Source organism: Sebastes umbrosus, chromosome 6 (genome assembly GCF_015220745.1).
Source record: "Sebastes umbrosus isolate fSebUmb1 chromosome 6, fSebUmb1.pri, whole genome shotgun sequence".
In the NCBI taxonomy this organism is placed as follows: domain Eukaryota; kingdom Metazoa; phylum Chordata; class Actinopteri; order Perciformes; family Sebastidae; genus Sebastes; species Sebastes umbrosus.
In genome coordinates this window covers 10,662,311-10,684,081 of record NC_051274.1, presented here as the reverse complement: position 1 = coordinate 10,684,081, position 21,771 = coordinate 10,662,311, and the positions used below count along the sequence as shown (strand labels likewise).

Here is a 21,771-nt window from a genome sequence, read left to right as displayed (position 1 = left end):
CGCAAAGACATTGAAGAAGAAGAAGACTGCCAGTACACAAACATGAATGTAAAGAAAGAAAATATATATTTTTTATATATTAAGGAAATGCATTCAACGCGTTTGTTAGACCTCAAAGATGCACATAATGCGTTTTGGTGAGAATCACTGAATGTAAATAAGTTTTGCTTGTTGACAAGAAAACGCCACGGGGCACCTTTAATGTTTAAGGACCAAATTAATTTGGGCTATCTCATTTACAATATCCTCAGTAAACGTAGGTCGTAACAGATGCACATTGTTTACAGACATCAGAACATCCTTACTTGGAATTAAGACGCTACACAGGTTATGATTTTATGTTGAAATATACAGCTTTATAAGTGAACGCATTAGCTTACTCTTGCTATTTATGAAAATCGTTTCACACTCAGTCGCAACTACTGTCCATTGTTTATAAGAAATATATTAGCAACCTGCTAACCGCTCATCAAATGTGACTCGGCAGAATAAACTCTCTCCTGGTTGCAGTTTAATTTCTAGTAACCACACTGTAAACATTATACAAAACACAGTACGTGAGGTTACGAATATACTGTATTTACAAAACTGATTCAACATCACAAACTTGTATGAAAACTAAGACCACAATGATGCATAAACAATACCATAAAAACATTAAAGCTAAAATACATGATAACAAATTGAGATTCTTTTGCACTTCCAGTTACTGGCGACCCATCGCCAACATTTACCAAGCATTGCTTGTCCTGTTGTAACTGGTAGGCGGGGACATTTTAAGGAACCACAGCACAAATATATCCATAAATATGCATACAAAACATTAAAACAACCGTAAATACAATTCTTAAAGAAAATTCTTCATGCACATTCGACCGGTGGTTATAAAGGCTGACGTAGCCCAGTTTAAGGGTCAGGAGCAACACAAGGAGAAGCCTAATCATCAATAGCAATGGAGTATCAACCCGGTACAAGTTAACATCACATGGAACCATCCTGAGATCCTGCTATGATGACAGAAGATTACTCAGCACACCTTCGAGATATTTCAACACATCCTATAAAGCCATATGTCTGTTTAGTGGGCTGTACCGAATGTTTTTTTAGTTTTTTTTACACATTGGAAGTTTCCATATAGTATTGTGTGACAATATTGTATTGATACATGTCAATTATTGATCTTTTATTATATAAACAATTAACCTCTTAACGATACGGCCGCTATTCTGTCTTTCAGAGGTTGTAGCAGGCTCAGCTAGAGTGAAGATACTGGTATCATATGAACCTAGAAAACCTAGTGAATCGATTGGTACCATGTCCATGCTAGCTTGTCAGGAAGAATGCTAGATAACTCTCCAAAGTTACGCTAAATTTTGGTAAGGAAAAACTGGGTCCCTTGACCTCTGACCTCAAGTTATGTGAATGAAACGTGAGATTAACAGAGTGCAAACTGTATCTTATTAGATAAAACAAATGTTGACAAACGAACAAACGGCATTTTTTGCAGTTGAAAAAAGGTAATAAATCACAATATATCTTACCAGAATACTCAGCATATTGCAAAATGTTTAAAATCGCAATAAGATCGTATCGAAATAATATCATAGCCTGGGGCCTCTGGTGATTTCCAACCCTGATACTTTATGATGTCGTCACTAAAAAAATAGATTTTTTTTTATAATTGTGGTTATACAGTATAAATGTAATTTATGCTGCTAGACTGCAGCATACGAATGTTGATATAGAATTCGATTGTTACCATTGTGAATGAAGCTTTGAAGCTTCGACCTATTCGGCACAGCCCTACTGTTTGTAGTGCTGGATATCAATTGTGATTGTCGTCGTTTTTGGAATGTAAACAGATTATTGCTGTTTCTGAACAAATATTTGGCTCTTGCTCTAGGCTACAAATTGTGAAAAGAGTACAGTACACCAATTCAGCATTGAACTCCTGTAACACCGACAGACTCATGATGGACAGTTGTAAAAAAAAAAATAAGAAAAAAATGTATCAAAATCAACGCAGCCGAACCACGCATTCTTCTTCCTCGCCAAAACTTGACGCCAACATTAAACCACAATGAAACTTGACCGCCAACAGTTTGGTCGGAGATTTGGGTGTGTTAGGCTAGTAGCGACAAATGTAGCCTCGAGCAGCTAGCCTCAGTCAGAGATGATGAGCAGGCTACAGAGGTCTGGTAAACTCACTTCTTTCTAACTCCACACCCACTGATTTTTTTTCATTTTCAAGCCCCGACCGTGACGCTGATTCAGATTTAGCACAGCTCCTTCTGGAGCCTCAAAAGGCTTCATACAACTTTTTAAACATATGCAGCAGTACTCCAACACCTCATAACTGACTGATGTGTTCAACCGAGTTCCCCTTGAAGTGTTTCAAATTTAAATTTATTGTGTTTGTAGGAGAAAAACCAATCCATAGTAATTCACTGCTAACATGTTGGGGACTTCATCGAAGGTGGGGAAGTTAACCAGTTAGTCTTCATCCTTGGAGTCTTTTTCTTTTCTAACACCAAAACATAAAATTAAGAAACAATCTCACCTTTGTGCAGCTGTTCCCAGTTGTTTCTAAGCTTAGAATGGGCTTGTTGCTGCCCCTTGTGGCCAATAGGGGGAAAACACCCACAACACCTGTGGTTCTTTTTTTCTGCTCTCTGGCGTCCGGGCGCAGTTACATGCCCATCTTGAATTTCCCTCAGGATCAATAAAGTTACTATCTATCTATCTATCTATCACTGCTTGATGCACCAGAATGAGGCGAAGAAGACGCTGCATTAGAAAAAATACTTGGACAAAAGACACAAAGGTGACATTGCATGCAGTATCAAAAGTGTTGATAAAGACTATATTGTGGTTTTACAAGAGAAAAGACCTCCAGGATGAAGCTGCCAGTAAAACAGACAATCTTACATTCACACTCACTTCAGGCCGTGATTGTTGAGCTGTGTGGAGGTGGGAAATGAGCCGGGGTTTGATCTTTCTGATTTCCAACGTGGTCGGATAGCACATCCTGGGAACTAGTTCTGATTGAACATACCCCGACCCTGAGGACTAACTTTTTGGTTTTGGTTAACTTCTCCACCTTCAATTCGAAGGCAGCAGCTTCCTTAAACTGTTCTATCTCCCACGCAGTGAGACCAGACAGGTCTAACAAACACCAGGCCTTTTTGTAATTCACCCAGTCAACAGACGACGACAGAAGAACAGACTGAATGAAACAGGGATTTCCAGGTCCAAACTCAGTGCGCTTGGTTCACATCCTGGTTCTGGTTTTGGTTGAGATTGTTGTTGAGATTGTGGAGCGCTTGGTGACGCTGGTGCCGGTGCAATTGGATGACGTTTGCCTCGGGCATGTCAGTGGGTTCAAATGCACTGGACACCTGGGGCATGAACTGGCGGAATATGCTGACGCTGCCGTGCCAGAAGGTCGGCTGAGGTAGTCGTCCAGCGAGAGTCCACGAGCGGGTGGTGGGGTCGAACGCCTCCACCACATCTGACAGCTCAAACGTATTGTCATAACCACCGGACACGTATAATTTACCGCCCAGGGCTGCCACACTGCCTCCGACGTGGACCTGGAGGAAATACAATATACTGCATTTAGTAAGTAAAAATAGAAGTGAATATATAAATATATAATACAGGTAGTTAATCAAAATGGAGTATTGATGTTTATACTTTTCCATTAACCACACACACGCGCGCGCACGCACACACACACACACACACACACACACACACACACACACACACACACACACACACACACACACACACACACACACACACACACACACACACACACACACACACACACACACACACACACACACACACACACACACACACACACACACACACACACACACACACACACCCTGGACCAATCATTATTCAGAGCATACATGGACATGAACATCTCATTATCATATATGCACGAGGAAAATTGGAGATGTTTTGTTTTGGAAAATAGGAAATACATTAATGATTAAATGTGCACCAATAAAATAGGAAAACTAAGGAGTTGAAAAATAAAAGAGGGGAAAGGTAAAATAAATTAAGTTTTAACTTATTTTATCAACTGATTGGAGGTTAAAGAACAATTATAAAGCTTTATATTTCTGTTTACCCTCCGTTTTAATCAGAGTTCCTACACATTTTCCCTTTGATAATTCCATACCAGACTTCTTGGTAGATTTTTCAGACTGTATTTAACTTGGTGACTCAGGGTGCACAGGATACTGTGACGAGACTACAGTGCTTCAGTGCCTCCCCCATGGCTGAGCTGTCAAACGATTTTACACAAAGCTTGCATCCAGCTCTCTTTTCCCATTTGGAACAATCAGATTTCAACCAAAATGCGGATCAGTCCAAATCAGGAGGGGCTGCTCTTATCCCCCCTCAATATTGAAAGAATTAGATTGGCCCAGTCTGACAGGCAGCGTTCCGCTCTGTGCTGTCAGCCTGCAGGTTTTTGGTAGCTTTTTATTATTATATTATTATTGTTATTTTGCTCATAATTAATAGTTGGCCCACATTTCACTTCCCTTGCCAAAGAGGCAATTGTTTAGTTCACCTATATGGACGTGCCGGCCCTGGCTGTGACGTACAGGCAGCTCTGCGTAGGAGTGTGCGTTCAGTCACACGTCATAGCCTAATTCTAGCCTTGCTCGTAATGACATCAAGCTCACTTTGGCCCGCGCTCTCTCACACAGTAGTAAACATTTGGCTGCACTGGCTGCTCCAAATGCCATGAAAAACACTCAATATATTTTCAGAAATTCATAATTATATATTTTAGAAAACAGAATAGGGGCAATATGGAAACAGAAATGTTTATCCATACTTATCCAGACCTGGAAATTACTAAAATCAAATTCCATACTTTTCCATACTGCGTAGGAAGCCTGTTTAATTATTCAAGTAATAGTATTATCCATTGATTTATTTAGCTATAGTTTGGACTCATCTGATAACATTTTACTGCCTTTTGTCAGTTTTGGGGCTGATAGGAAATGTAATTGATTACTGCCTCTAATGATGTGACATGACCTGTCAACAAGGCTTGAAAGTAACCATACTGAAGTCATTAAAAGGTCACATTCATTCATCCATCATCTTTACTGCATTCAGACAAGTAAAATCAACTGGTGACAAACTGCAGTTATTTTTATGTGTTCACGATCATCTTTGGATTTACTGCAGTGCTGTTGACACCTCTGTTCACAGGTCAGAATAAATAATAAAGCATGTTAGCAGACAGGTGTCAGATGTGAAATACCAACCTGGGTCATCGGACTAATTTTGTCCCACTCGTTCTTCTGAGGATTATAAACATCAACCTCGGCTGAGTCATCCCTACAAATAGAAACACAGCGAAGTCAAGCCGCTGCCAAAACAATCATTACTTCAAATGTGTTCGTGCAAACTTCACTTAGTGACCATTGCAACAACAATGTATTAAGAACAAATGTTTCTTTCTGGACTTTTAAATAATGAATCATATCCCAAATATCCAAGTATTCTACATGTAAGTGATATATATATAATTAAACTGTATAGATATATAATTTATCTGTATTTAACTCCTTAACTAACCTAATCTTTGCATTGTCACTTCGATAACATGATTAGGATATTTTGTATATTGATTCTGTGTTTTATAAAAGTCAGACATTCTCTATTAGTGTATTCTTTTTTTGACATTCGTCACGACAGGAAACTGGGCAGAAAAGAAGACGAAAATGAGTCCATTGGCGCACTCGTGTGGTAGAACAACAGAATGACTGTTTACTAGATGAAATAGTCCACATGCCTTTTTCATTACGTGTTTACCAGATGTGGAAGAAGTACTGAGATCATTTACTTGCGTAAAGTACCAAAACAACAATTTAAAAATACAAGTCTTTTTTTATTTACTTTAAGTATTAAAAGTACCTGTGACTGATATATTATCATAAATTACACCACTAATACTGATGCTTAAATGTGTAAGATGCATTTTACAGTTCTATCTGGTCGAGGTGAAGCTAGTGTGAAATACATTATACACAGTTTTAGGTAGTTTAGTCCAGTGGTTCCCAACCTAGGGGTCGGCCCCCCACCCCAAGGGTTACAAGATTAGTGCTGCACGGTATACCGATACTAGAAAGGTATCGTGATACCCTGCCATTAAAAACGGTACGATATCCAGTTTTATTAGTAGCGGTATTTTAAGATTGACAGTGTTTTAATACGAGCTGTGAGTTGTGTCGATGTGCGACTGCGGAGCCATGTGTGTGTGTGTGTGTGTGTGTGTGTGTGCGCGCAGCGCTCTGCTTTGGAGGACGGTATTAGACGGGATGGGACTGGGATCCCGCGGGAGCAGGCACTTATATCTTCCCTGCTGGTGGGAGCAAGCAGTCAAAAGAAGTTACAAAAAAAGCCTTAATAAACATTGTATAATAAGAAAAATTGAAATAAGAAATAAGAATAGAGATGAAATGTAAATATGTGTGCATTATCAAAAATAAATGCAGATATAAAATGAACTATCAAAGAGTATAGGGGACACCAGATTACTGCATACTATTTCATTCTTTTAATGAATATATTTTACATTTTAACATTTTTAATTAAGTTTAATTAGTTCCATGTTCTGTCATCTATTATTCCATTACTTTTCCTTATGTTTTAGATTTTTGATGTGGCAGCGTTTCAGTATCGGTATCGAGATATTTAGGCAGGGTATCGTATCGAAGTCAGAATTTTGGTATCGTGACAACACTACACAAGATAATTCTCGGTCGTGAGATGATTAACGGGAGAAAAAAAGAAGAAAAAGTTCTGATACATGCATTTTGATTTATTTTTCAAAAATGTGTCTAATCTTTGCTTTTTTGTGAAATATTGAGTTTGACCTCTTTGGGCCTCAAAGAGTTGTATAAAGGAAAATATTACAGAAGTATTGAATTAAGAGGGGAAATGTCTGTTCTTGGTGGAACTCTCCCAACTAACTACACACTGCTTTTTTGTGAGAAGGTTGGAAACTTGAATAATCTTAAGCAGTGTCTATCTGAAAAGTAACTAGTAACTAAAGTTATCAAATAAATGTAGTGGAGTAAAAAGTACAATATTCCTCTCTGTAATGTAGTACCTCAAAATTGTATTTCAGTACAGTGGTGGAGTACATGAACTATCCACCACTGGTTTTTACAATTAGTATTTGGATTACTGTTTTAAAAAGAAACCAAGCTGAATCTCCTCCCACGTACACTTTAAATGATGGTAAATGAAACTATACAGATTTAGTTTAAATGTGTGAAGTGACCTCTCACCTGATGAAGTAGATGAGGCTTTTGAGGGTCACAGTTTTCGGTGTGAAGGACCACGGGGGCAGCTGTCCACAGCTGACCATGGCCCAGTGGTTGGTGTCTGCATCATAGCTCTGGATGGCCATGGTGTCCTCCCCGGTCAGAGAGCCGATGGCATACAGGCGTCCGTTGCACGTGGTGGTGGAGCAGTTGTCCATGGCGTGCTGCATGGGCGGTAAGGCCTCCCAGCAGTCCAGAGCCTGATCGTAGCGCTCGGTGCTGTCCGACGCCACCACGTACAGCTGACCTTTCACCACAACAGAGCTGTGGTACTCGCGGGCCTTCAACATGGGCGACGCCTCCGTCCACTCGTTGACGCTTGACTTGTAGCGCCACACGCCGTCGTAGAGGCGGGAGCCATCAGAGCCACCTGGAGGTCACACACACGTTGTCTCAATGGTTAATATGCATCAAGGGTTTCCATGTGTTGCTGCTTAGCGTCATGGTGCACAATAACTGCTGCAAATAATAATATACTGCAAAGCAAAACAGCAGTTTTGGTTTGTCTGTATAAAGTAATTTCAATCCTCCAGGTAATAAGATGTACAACAATGCTGCGTCTACTTTCATCAGCATTTCTGCACACTTTTTGAAATGAAATGTAATGCTTTTTAAGACCTTTTTCAGCCCTTGACAGAAAATATAATACCCTTTCCATACAGAATGAATGAAGAGTGATATGTTTTAAATTAATCAAAATATTAATATGGCTATTTTTCCAATATTTATATGAATCTCCAAATAAGAAGCATATGCAAAATTGAAATGTTGCAATGAGCTGTGTCCCACACTTGCATAAAATGAAAAAAAAAGTGTCCTTCATATGTCTAAAACAAAACTAATTATGGTAGCTTTTAATTTCAATGTAAAATCCTTAATTTGGAAAACAGAAATGTGTAAAATCATAAAGCAATATGCAATACAGACCCCACTCCCGTCTACGACTGAACACAGACAAGTCCATAGAAAGACGGTCTACACATCACTCAAAATTTAAGGCCTTTCATATTCAAAAATAATGAGACGGAAATATGGGCCAAAACTTAAAAAAAAGACATTTCTACCCCATGTCTCGACCACAAGCGTCGCATCAGTGCTGTGTTGGCGCGACACTGAAGCGACTGTCTATACCGGCTCCATTTTGTCTGCGAATTTCAAAGCGTCGAGCAGCAAAAGAACAGCCAAACTCTCTGTGGAGTGGGCCGTTTCCCCACATGTGTGAGTATTCCTGATCTATTTTCCATCAACACTGATGCATATGATTAGGTAGGTTACAGCTTTCTCTGAGCCCAGGTAAGAACTGAATTAATTATTTTTACCACTAGATGTCGATGTCACACTAAACAATGAAAGTTCTCCCTAAAGTTTGACATTTTTTTTAAAGTAAACTTTATTTGTATACAACTTTTCAAAACTGAATCAATAAACAAATGGCAATGAATGAGAAAAAAATCAAAGAACACAGTAAGATAATGAGAAAATAAAGTAGTAAATTGTAGTAATATAGTAAAGTAGTAGTGTTTGTTGGCCATCAAACTTGCGTTTACACGCATATTATTACGCCCGTGAGATGCAGCTGATACGCGAGCCTGAATGGAGCCGGTGTAGACAATTGCACAGATTAAAATGAGAGCGTATCTGTTGCGTCAAAACACGCGAGTGATACGCTTGCGGTCTAGACACAGATGAAAGATAAAATAAATTCTATAAAAGGTTATACAATAAAATCTGAATTGGCCTGTCGACTGTTTGTCATCATATGCTGCTGTTATTTCTGTGTCATCGAAGGATTGAGCTAATACAGCTAAATTTGTACTTCTTGCAGGGGACAGTAGCCCTGAGTGAAGGTCTACTAGGATTATTCCTCGAGGGAAACACAAGGATGAAGATGATGACGATGATGATAAGACCACTGCTGTCCTGGCAGCACACCATGTCCTGCTGCCTCAGTTGGCCTTGTTCACACAGAGAGCTATGAGCCAAAAAGCCTGCAGTTTATTTATATAAGCACAGCCTGACGGCCATTTCATAAGATGAAAGAGCGGGAATGGAAATCTACTGACTGGAGCGTTCACACCACACTGAATCTAATATAACCAGTGCACACTGGCTGTGGCTTGTCCTTCAGGAAGTGTGACACCAGATAAAGCTGAACTTCAAGATGTAGTACATGTTCCTCTGTATTACATTTATATACTGTATATATATTATATTCTCATATTGATTTCCTCAATGCAAATTTCCATAAGTAACATTGAAATTTGAGTTTTCATCAATATTTATAGTGTGTAGAAAGGTGTTGGATTGTCTTTGAATAACTTACCTGTGACATACATGTCGTTTCCGAGGGCAGCTATGCTGTAGCCTCCTCCGAGGTGGTCGGGGAACTCAGCCAGGTAGCGCCACTGTCCGGTCTGGGGGTTGTAACAGTCCACTGTGACCAGCTCATCACAGTCCTGGTCGCAGCCTCCCACCACCACCAGGATTTCTGCCAGTCCCGTGGATGGCCGCGGCCGCATTCGGTGGCAGGGCCTGTCGTGGCGGTCATACTCGCAGGACTGGAAGCTACGAGCTTCGTTTACCATGCGGAGGCAGGTGGGCGACAGGTAGACGAGCGGGTCGCACTCCACGTGGGCCAACAGAAAGAACCTCCTGACGAAGGGGAGCCGAATCTGCTGGAGCAGCTCGGGCCAGTAGTGCAGTCTCCGCTGGAGGTCGGCCTTCACCCAGCGGACTGCAATTTGATAAACTGCCTCCTCCTTGTCCACGCTAAGCCCATCATCTGACACAAACTCGAGGAGGCGCTTCCACGGCAACCGCACAAAGTCTGTCGCTTTAGACAGCTCCATTATGTTTTTGAGGACGAAGCCGCGAGCGCTGGTCGCCAGCTCCCGGCAAGCGAAGGCCTCTGCAAAGTCCTGGATCTCTAAGCAGTTGGAAACATCAAGCCGCTGCTCCAGAAAAGCACAGCAGGCCTCTTTGACGGACGGGAACTGAAACAGATCGGCCGTCTTCAGCAAGACGTCCACATTATCCTGCGTGACGGTGACCCGTCCTGTATAGCAGAAGTCCACCAGCAGGCCCAAAAGCTCAGCCGACACCTCATGTAGAACTACCTTGTCCATAGCACTCTCCCTCAAAGTCCCTGCGAACATAGCCCGGAAGTAGGTGCTGGCAGCGGCTAGCACTGTGCGGTGACATTGGAACTCGCGGCCCTCGGCACACAAAGTCACATCGAAAAACTTTCGTTCGGCACGGAGCTCATGGATTCCCCGCAGCAGGTTGAAGGCGTGGGCCGTGTCGAAAAAAGGCAGGGTGGACGGTTGTGTCTGCAACACCGGCTTTTCCATCTCTCCTCTCTCTGGGTGTCTCAGTGTCCGGTGGTTGTGGTCAGAATGATGTTTTCGTCTAAAACAGACCAGAAACATACATCAAATTAGGGCTGTGCAATTAATCAAATTTCAATTACAATTTTGGCTTCCAACTATTATGAAAAGAAGATAATCAATAAAACAATCATTGTGCCGCATTCCGGTTCGCGATGACGCTCTTGTTTTGTCTTGTGCTATAAATCCAGCGCACCCCTTTCCACTACAACGGTGCGCTTTCGCCCTGTTTGACAGGTCAGGGCTCAGTGTGGGAGGATCCCCTTGTGGGACCTCGTCAGTCGTATTTCCACCGCAGTGGTGCGTCACGACCAACTCTACGTCGGGGTGAAGGTGGCGCTTTACAGCACCCCCCATCCAGACCTCGGCGCTTAGTGCTTGCTGTGCCCTCTCTCCCTGTGGGGAGGGACGCGGCTCCCTGCTCCCAGTGCGACTGTCAATCGGGGCGGAGTGACCTTAGTGTGGCGATGCTGGCAAACACACCCGACCCGTCTTGAAAGAAGGGCCCCGTCTCGTTTACCATGCTTTAGTCTGCCGTGTCATCACCCTTAATATTTATACATACATACATACATGCTGTCAAAGTGCACCAGATTGATGTATTTAACATTAAAATGTGGGCTACAAAATGTTCTTTCTAAATGCAGGATGTTTCCAAAGTCAATGAGTAATCGTGTTAAATAATCGGGATCTCAATATTGACCAAAATAATCGTGATTATGATTTTTGCCATAATCGAGCAGCCCTATATCAAATTCTAAACAAACACGTTACATTACACCATTATATGTTACTCACCATGTAGGGCAGCAACTAAAAATTACTTTCAATATTGATAAATGTGCTCATTATTTTCTTGATTAATTGAGTAATTGTTTGGTCTATAAAATGTTAGAAAATAGTGAAAAATACCCATCACCGGTTCCTAAAGTTCTTCCTAAAGCCTTTAAATTGCTCGTTTTGACCGAGCAACAGTCCAAAACCCAAAGATATTCAGTTTACAATCACGTAAGACCAAGAAAGGCTGCGAATCCTCTCAGTTGAGGAGCTGGAACAAGGGGATTTTGGGCTTTTTTGCTTGAAAAATGACATAAATGATTAAAGGATTATCAATGTAGTAGTCACTTTCTGTTACATGACAAACCAATTAACTGACTCTCAATTGTGGCAGTTCTTATATCATGTTTGTCAAACCTATAAAATTAAATCTATAAACAGTGATCTGTAATGGTGAAGGTTGACGTTTAACAACAATTTAAAAAGTTTCACATTTAAAAAACAAAGAACAGAAGCAAAAGTGATGTATGACTTTCCATTTCTACAACCTCAGATGCCAGATGAAATGCCTAAAAGCAAACAAATTCATTTCATCAGTTAATCTCACTGGTAAGTATGTTATTTAGAAACTATACAACCAAAGATGTAAGTAATGTAACAGCCTGTTGAAACGGATTGTTTTTAATAAATAAACCCTAAAAACTGTTGTTTCTCCTACCTGATGAGCCCCTCCAGGCACGTTTCCTACAACCGTCTAGAATACACGACAGCGAAACTCAGCGCGGCTCCTGTGAATTTGAGCTCCAGCTTCTTACTGTGTTTAAGATACAGAGCTCGCTTGTGCTCAGGGGGCTATAAATACACCAGCAGTGTCCATTTCCAGGCAAGGGTGGGGGGGGTTGGTTCAGGAAGAAACACCTCACAGGCCGTGGGCTGACGCTGTGGGGAGAGTATAACCCCCCCACTGGTATGTCTCTGTGGTCAGTCAGCATTAAGTAAGTGGTCTTTGAGAGAGGAGCCAGCTGAGCCCGGGCCTCCTCACCACCTTCAGTACAGCAGCAGACCAAAACACAGAGCTTCCTGTCATAATATTCTGCAGTCAGGTGACCAGAGTACCTACAGCAGCACAGACCTGATCTGATCACAGCAGACAAACAGGAACAGGGACGGCTCGAGTGTCAAAATCTATCCTCTTAATCAACATGAGGCATTTAGAACTGTAACTGTCATTTGCATGCAGTACAAATGTGTTATTTTCACCTATTCTAAAATGGTGTGTTTGAATATTTCTGCATACTGGGGTCCATAAACAGTCTTAGAATTACATAAATTGGGTATCACTGTAAAGCTGAGACTCTTGTTGATCCAATGAGCCTAATTATATTCATGTGTAATAATGTTAGTCCCCATAGTAGCCATTTCACATAGTGGCTTTTTTTGCTCAGATTTTATACGCATGGTGTGTCTTTATCCCAAAACATTTTTCCTAAAATTAAATTATATTTATTATATTTAATCTTGACCATCGTGAAGGTTTTGAAAAGACTGCTTCAATCATTCTTGGCTGATTAATCAGAAATATATCTGATTTTGACATCGTACTGTATTGGGTATTACATTCATTCCAGTTAAATCACCAGGCAAAAAACTTACATACGATAAAAATCAGTTGACCACACTTAAAAACACAAGTTGCTATTGAGTTAGTGGAAACCTGCATTAAAGGCCTATCTAGTATTCTTGTCAATATTTGGAGATGATCATTCCTTCTCAAAATACACAGGTATCTACTTACAGAGATTTGTTTAAAGGTTATGATAAAGCCCCCGGTCCTCTGGCCAAAGGACTTGGTACACATTCCACACAGTGGTTCAACAATGCAGCAGTGCACATACAGTACTGTACTGTAGCTCTGTGAGGGATCAAACTGCTCTCCTGAAGGGCAGACAGGACCTCTCAACCCAGACCTGCACTGAAAAAACACCCGGCGTCTGTGTAAGTGATTGTCTTCATGTTAGAGGGGATAATGGCATTTCCTTACATAGGCGTCGTGAGCTTTCGGTTCACTCAGTCGTGTATGTGATTTCTTACTCCCATTGCCCTCTTGTTACAAAAAGGTGAGTCATTTAACCCTTACATCTGGTCTTTATCTATATGGTTTAAACATTTTAACTTTAACTACACGTTATCACAAAGAGCAAAGCCATGATTTAGCTTACTACTCCAACAGTCAGAAGTATTGAGCAACTTTCAATCGGTGTGTTTACCAACCAGATCCAAGAATAGCCAACAGAAATGTATGTTCTCAAATGAAGGGAGAGAGGGGAGGTGAGAGGGAGGGAAACAATCTCACTGCTATGAGTGACGAGTATAGACACTAGTGTAACAGCCAGCATCGAAGGGAAAGGAACCCTATGCCTCCTTTCATCACGTACTAGAACAGAATTAGCCTGTCTGACCCAGCAGCTGAACTCATGACCTGCAATCATATTCAGGACAAAAACACTCAGAGAGGTGCAATCCTGTTAGTCAGAGGACTTTAGTAGCATCCTGGATAAAGGATGGGAGGGTGGTGGATGTTATTTTCTATTCCTTATAATGCTTGATGAGAGGGTCTATTCCTGTATTTGGGTACCATGTTACTAACTAGTGTATCTGTAGACAGGCAAATACTACTGTAAATAGAAACTCTGACTAAATGAACCCACTGAATCAGAGTTTAAACATGCAACAGCAACAAGACTAATGGTAAGTGTCCACAGGGGCGTTTTTTACCGCGAGGGGACGCGCCGCTTCCCAGCATTGGACGCTTGGTGGGCTGTCACTAGAAACAAGGCACTAGGCTCCTGATTGGACGAACGCTTTCCCTCCGTGGGCTGCTGCTCCCAGCTTTCAAACCGGAAACAGTATGGAGGCTCGTTTGGAAACTTTCTTCTCTTATTCCATGAAAATAGTTCACCGAAATGTGTTTCTGAAAATATTTGAGGCGAGAAATAAGCCATGCACTTGCTGAATCTGTCTTTATTTTAGATCGACAAAGTTCGTTTTAAAAGATTCTCGGGAGTTTCGAGAGGCGGCGAGTCGCGTCGGACGCCCGTGATTTGCATAAAGTAGCCTAGCCCTCAACTTTATGCAAATAAGGAGCGGGCGTCGTGACGCTCCGTTTCTCAAATCGCGCCGCCACGCTGCCAGAATGCATTGCACGGCTGCTTACATAGACAATGAATGAGAGCAATCTCAAAAAATCTCAGAAATCTCAATCTTTTTCATGTCAAAGACCTCCAAAACAGATGTCCAATAGACCACAGACCATGGATGTATGAGAAGTTGTGTCCTGTGCTTTTGCCCTGCCTGTTACTAAATAGGTTACAACTACATTAAATTCTGTTTCTGTCAAGCTACTAGCAATAGCTACTGGCCAATAGCCGGTTGTTTGGGAACAGAGACATTAATACATCCACCACTCTACAGGCTTACAGTATACAGCCCATGGGTGTATAATAAGATCATAAAAGTGATGAATTACAGCCAATATATGGTTTATTTCAGCCACATAGGTCATATGAGCGCGCAGGGCGTTGCAGTCCTGTGGGTCTGATACACGTTCATTATGTCAAGCAACATAAGTCTGGATTCGGCTATTGGTGAATTTTACAACTTTTAGGACACAACGATTTAAATAAAGGCTATTTAAGTGTTCATACTGGGAAATGGATTTACCACAAAAAAATGATCCTCTGATTTACAGACTTCTCTTTATACATCCATGGCCACAGACTCATCGGCGTTTTCAGTCCAAAATAGCGGCAGAGTTTTGTGTCTTTGCTTCAATACTCTTATACTCAATAATCTTATTTTAGTCATCAGGTTGGACAAACTACATTTTGACCTGATGATGGCACAAAAGGAAAACTTGAATGATCAACAAAATTATTACAAATAATCCGAAGGGGTACATCAATATATGAACCCCATTTCATGGCAATCCATCCAGTAGTTGTAGAGATATTTCACAAAAATCACAAACGTCAACCTCATGGTGGTGCTAGAAGATAAAGTCATCACTAAAGTCAGTAGGATTCATCTTCTGGGGAACATGAATGTCTGCACAAAATGTCATGGTAATTTATTTAATAATTGCTGAGATATCGGAGTCTGAACCAACCCACAGACCAAGATTGAGACTAAAAATAGGCAGTAGACTGGAGGGAAACAAAAACAAAACAATGCACAAATCAAATTAACATCTTGTAAAAGCCATCTATAAACATTTAAATTTAGGGAAAAAAGCTGTCGTCCTTTATTCACTGCGATGCATAACTTTGTGCCAAAGATTCTTAAAACTATGTGGCTTGTTATTCAGTGAGTAGAATGTTTATTCGGGAGCTGTTCTGACCACGTGAACAGGGTAAATCAAAAACAGGCTCAGTTTACATGAAGGTGCTTATAGTGTGTTGTCCACCTCTGGGTTTGAATGCTAGCGTTGCCCCTTGGTGGTGCGAGTGTGCAATTGCCACCAAAGACAATTTACATACAGACTTCAACACTGTTTTGCATTTTTGTTATCTCAGTATCAGTCATCATAACAGCAGAATAGCTCTACTGTGTACAGAATTACCTTCATATCAACCACACTGAGGCAGCTGCTCTCACTGCTGTGGCTCCAGGCTGCTGAGCCGAGGCAGCCATCACAGTGGAGTGACATAAACTCCCCGGTTGTCCACAGCTGAGCCATGCCTGGCCATAAAAAGGCAACCACACCACACTACTCTCATCCCCCACTGTGGAGAGCCAGCACGAGGCTACTAGCAGCAGCAACACTCAGATAAGGGGACAGTATGAGAAGGGATACTGTATATACTTGGTATGTTGACGCCACAGTGTCTCATCTAAATAGTGAATGTTTGGTTTTGGAACTTATTATGCAAATACACGTGGCGAGACACTATCTGAGGGAGATTAATGGTTTTAATCACTGTGCTTCAAAATCAACAACCCCCATATTAAAGCAGGGTCTCAGTTAAGTACATTCACTCAAGTACTGTAGTTAAACCTGCAGTAGGCAGAATGTTTTTGGCATCATTGGGCAAAAAATCCATAATAACCTTTCAGCATATTGTAATTCAAGTGTTCTGAGAGAAAACTAGACTTCTGCACCTCCTCTCTGCTCTTTTTTCAGGCTTTAAAAAATCTATTTTGGCCAATCACAGGTCATTTCAGAGAGAGAGCGTTCCTATTGGCTGTTCACTCAATGGAGGCAACTGTCAATCACTCACGAACTCCGATCAAACCGTCAAACTAGGCAGCACTGATCAAATATGAATCAATATTATCTTACTGTAATGCCTATTTCTCACCTCAAATGTTTTCAGAAACATCTTATAGTGTACTGCTTAGCTGTAAAATTAGGTAGTTTGCTCCGGCTGGTGGGCGGTGCTTGCCATTTCCTCAACTGATCTCAACATATTTTTCAGCGCTGCCTAGTTTGACCATTTGATCAGAGTTTGTGAGTGATTGACAGCTGCTCAAAGACGGCAAGGCTCCAGCTCGGCTCCGATTGGTTGTTTTCCTCCGGTCTGTGAAATCTTGCAGATGCAATTAGGAGCACCGGAGGACACCGAGGCCTTGACATGCACATGATTTTTTCCAGATTACCTGTCTCATGCACAACTGTCAGGATATAGTGACCGTTTTATAAAAATTACTTTTTTAAAAATCATATTTGCTCCAATTCTACCTACTGCAGCTTTGAATTACCCCACACTTATATAAAGTTGTTACACCTTGACATAATTAAAATTCTGCTTTCATGGCAATTCGTCAATAATACAGTATTATATAATAGTATTCCAGTAATATGCTGTATATTGTAAATATCTGAGTACTTTCATTGAATTAACATGTTGTACGCAGGACTTTTACCTATAATAGAAACTTTTATACCGTTGTATTGCTACTTTTACTTAAGTAATAGATGTCTTCTCTACCTCCTCCACAACTGAGCTCAGCTGAAGTGTCCTTGGAGTCGGTGAACCCTTGCCAGGTCAAGTAGAACTTTTCGTGACTGAGCTTAAAGTCTGGCTACTGTCAAGTGAATAAAGCAGCACATTCGTCATTAATCTTGTATTGGGAATGCAGGGAAGAGTATATTTTAGCACCACCCAGAAGGCTTGTTTCACGTTATAATACCACCCGGGATAATTTAAAGTACCAAGCAATGTGCTCTTTCATCTGGCCCTGCATTCCTCTAATTCCTGCTCCTGTAACAAGAGTTACAGCTGATGATCAGTGGTGGTATTCAGACCTTTTATGCAGTTACTCAGTTACCAGTAAAAGTCCTGCATTTCAACTCTTGCTTATACAACAGTACAAAAGAACTGGCATCGGAATATACTTTAAGTACCAAAAGTACTCATTTGGCAGAATGGTCACATATTATTACTGGATTATAATTAGTGATGCATTTATGTGTTCATCACTTTAATAATAAATAATGCATTTATGTGTTCATCATTCTTTAATAATTATTGATGCATTTATGTGTTCATCATTCTTTAATAATTAGTGATGCATTTATGTGTTCATAACTTTAATAATAAGTGATGCATTTATGTGTTCATCATTCTTTAATAATTATTGATGCATTTATGTGTTCATCATTCTTTAATAATTATTGATGCATTTATGTGTTCATCATTCTTTAATAATTATTGATGCATTTATGTGTTCATCATTCTTTAATAATTATTGATGCATTTATGTGTTCATAATTCTTTAATAATAAGTGATGCATTTATGTGTTCATCACTTTAATAATTAGTGATGCATTTATGTGTTCATCACTTTAATAATTAGTGATGCATTTATGTGTTCATAATTCTTTAATAATAAGTGATGCATTTATGTGTTCATCACTTTAATAATTATTGATATATTTATGTGTTCATCATTCTTTAATAATTATTGATGCATTTATGTGTTCATAATTCTTTAATAATAAGTGATGCATTTATGTGTTCATCACTTTAATAATAAATAATGCATTTATGTGTTCATCACTTAAATAATTATTGATGCATTTATGTGTTCATAATTCTTTAATAATAAGTGATGCATTCATGTGTTCATCACTTTAATAATAAGTGATGCATTTATGTGTTCATCACTTTAATAATAAGTGATGCATTTATATGTTAATCACTTTAATAATTAGTGATGCATTTATGTGTTCATCACTTTAATAATAAGTGATGCATTTATGTGTTCATCACTTTAATAAGTGATGCATTCATGTGTTCATCACTTTAATAATAAGTGATGCATTTATTAGTGATGCATTTATGTGTTCATCACTTTAATAATAAGTGATGCATTTATGTGTTCATCACTTTAATAATAAGTGATGCATTTATGTGTTCATCACTTTGATAAGTGATGCATTCATGTGTTCATCACTTTAATAATAAGTGATACATTTATGTGTTAATCACTTTAATAATTAGTGATGCATTCATGTGTTCATCACTTTAATAATAAGTGATGCATTTATGTGTTAATCACTTTAATAATTAGTAATGCATTCATGTGTTCATCACTTTAATAATAAGTGATACATTTATGTGTTAATCACTTTAATAAGTGATGCATTCATGTGTTCATCACTTTAATAATAAGTGATACATTTATGTGTTAATCACTTTAATAATTAGTGATGCATTCATGTGTTCATCACTTTAATAATAAGTGATGCATTTATGTATTCATCACTTTAATAATAAGTGATGCATTCATGTGTTCATCACTTTAATAATAAGTGATACATTTATGTGTTAATCACTTTAATAATTAGTGATGCATTTATGTGTTCATCATTCTTTAATATTGCAGTGGGTAAAGCTGGAGCTAATTTTAATAACTATGTACTACAGGGTAGCTTAACCTATAATAAAACATCATAATGTATTACTATTGATTTATATATTGTTTTATTAGTAATGTAAATGTGCTAGGTAAATATGTGTAGGGGAGTAAAACAGTACAATATTTGCCTCCAAACTAGTAGCAGTAGAAGTAGAAATAAAATAGAAATACTCAAGTGAAGTACCTCAAAAGTGTAGCCTACTTGAGTAAATGTACTTAGTTACATTCCCCCACTGGTTATAATAAACATTTGCATCAGTCAGGCCATGCAGCCATACAAGTCCACATCACTGAGCACAGTGAGGCCTCAGAGAGTCAGAGAGAAACAACATGTCTCTGTCCAAAGCCAGGATAATATTCAAATACAGTAGCTAATGCTGCATCATAGCTCAGATACAATGCAAAGGCCCAAAGCCCCACACACACTGTCACTAACAGATACTTATCATGCTCATGACAACAACAACAACAAGGTGAAAACTGTGTAGTAACTTCTGTTTAGTCTTGTTCATACGAAACTCGTTATTTTCCTACAGGACATAACGTACCGCTACTGTCTATCTGTCCTCCGCTTTGAAGAAGAAAACAACCATTAAAACATGCCCACACAGCTTCAGTAAACTTACCAGTATTCGTCTTCACTGGATGTTAATGATTTTAGAGAGTATAAGGAGTTAATAGTGGATAAATCGAGGTGTAATTAAAGTTTGACGCGGCGGTGATCTCGTCGGCCTCCTCTGTCTGCGCCATGATACCTTCAACTGTAACACATGATGCCTTCACGGGATGTCGGAAATATTACACTCAACACGCAGACGATCCTGGTTGAGGGATGCTCCATTGGTTGGAAAGGAGATATGTAGGCTCTAATGGAAATTCTGTCAATTTCCCTAGATGAGTCCTAATGAACGTTGAAATCAAGATCTCAAACAGATGAAATGTCTTTGTTGTATTTTATTCCTATAAGAAGAGGCTGGTTATACAGAGTCACACAGAGTCTGCAGAAGAGTGCACTGCAGGAGAATATTACAATGTGATTATATATAAAATCTACAACAGGGAGTGTGGGAAAAGGAGTTATTTTACACAGTTTCCCAGTAGAACATCAACACTCAGTACTTTCCCACAACATGAGACATGCAGACAGATTAGACAGTAACTTTCCACTGTTGCACAAAGAGACATCACTACATACAATGTCATTTTCCATTACAATGCTGATTATATGTGATCAATAATTCCTGGCGTATGATCCTAATTTTACTATTTGTTCACGTTTTTTGGCATACATTTTACTATTTTTGCAAATATATATATATATTTTCGACTCTTCCTGCCAATGGGATCCTTCTGTATTGCTGTACATTGCTGTGCAATAAGATAAGATAAGATAAGATAAGATATAAGATATTCCTTTATTAGTCACACAGTGGGTAAATTTGCAGTGTACAGCAGCAAAGGGGATAGAGCAAAAAAACAAGATGAATCAGCTAACAGTAAAAATATGAACCATTTAAATAGAAGGAAGTATAAAAATAGGAACAGTATATACAGTATTGACAATAAACAGACTATTAACAAAATTGCACAAGTGGAAAATGATATTGCACAGTGAGAATGAATTAATGAATCGCAATAACACAAATAAAAGCACACCAACAAACTTCTACTACTAGGCCTAATTAGATGAGAACAACAATGATAATAATAATAATAATAATAATAATAAGAAGAAGAAGAAGAAGAAGAAGAAGAAGAAGAAGAAGAAGAAGAAGAAGAAGAAGAAGAAGAAGAAGGGACAATAGGATTCAGAAGGAGTACTTGAACGCAGCATTTAAAAGGCATAGATCTCAGCTAAAACAGTAATATAAGAAATCATTTAATATAGCCTATTGTCCTGAAAAATGTTATAGGATCCCAAAATACACAATACAATTTCTGAAATCACCCATAAGGTTGTCAACGATGTCAAAGCCGCCCTTGCCACCATCAAAACCAAGCACAACATCCAGTTTGTGGACTGGTGCTTCAATGGTTTCAAGGTCAAGAGAAGCTTCAAGGTTGGTATCAACTAGCTGCCGTCCATTGGGCTGAAGCATAGCTTTTTTAAATGATTTCTTGATGCAATTTTCTTCAGGCTTCTTAAAAAAATTATCCAATGTGTGAATTTTAATTAATATATCTATCTCTTAAGAGGAAAATAGTCCATAAATAAGTTTAATTTAAAAGCTTTGACTGAAGGATTATGTGTGAAGTTTCACAAGGCAAGACTATTACAGAACAAATTCAAGGTTCACTGAGAGGCTAATTAGAGCTGT

General features: G+C 39.4%; 1 protein-coding gene across 2 annotated transcripts; it reads right to left on the bottom strand.

Annotated features, from left to right (window-relative positions):
* Positions 1 to 2,684: 2,684 nt before the first annotated feature.
* klhl21 (kelch-like family member 21) lies at positions 2,685 to 20,332 on the bottom strand. 2 transcript variants are annotated; one of them, XM_037771874.1, is made up of 5 exons: positions 20,080 to 20,332; positions 9,694 to 10,778; positions 7,335 to 7,740; positions 5,304 to 5,376; positions 2,685 to 3,593 (listed from the first exon to the last, which is right to left on the bottom strand). In XM_037771874.1, the coding sequence occupies exons 2-5, from the start codon at positions 10,718 to 10,720 to the stop codon at positions 3,258 to 3,260; spliced, it is 1,842 nt and encodes a 613-aa protein (XP_037627802.1). In that variant the 5' UTR covers positions 10,721 to 10,778; positions 20,080 to 20,332; the 3' UTR covers positions 2,685 to 3,257. The 2 variants fall into 2 exon arrangements, with proteins under 2 accessions (XP_037627802.1, XP_037627803.1); XM_037771875.1 differs by lacking the exon at positions 20,080 to 20,332 and adding an exon at positions 12,252 to 12,361.
* Positions 20,333 to 21,771: the final 1,439 nt, after the last annotated feature.

Coding starts and splice junctions, on each gene's coding strand:
- klhl21 (XM_037771874.1), bottom strand. CDS start 10,720: ATGGAAAAGCCGGTGTTGCAGACACAACCGTCCACCCTGCCTTTTTTC. Junction 5,377..7,334: donor AGCCTCATCTACTTCATCAG/GTGAGAGGTCAC, acceptor TTCTATTTGTAG/GGATGACTCAGCCGAGGTTG. Junction 3,594..5,303: donor AAATTAGTCCGATGACCCAG/GTTGGTATTTCA, acceptor TATTTCCTCCAG/GTCCACGTCGGAGGCAGTGT.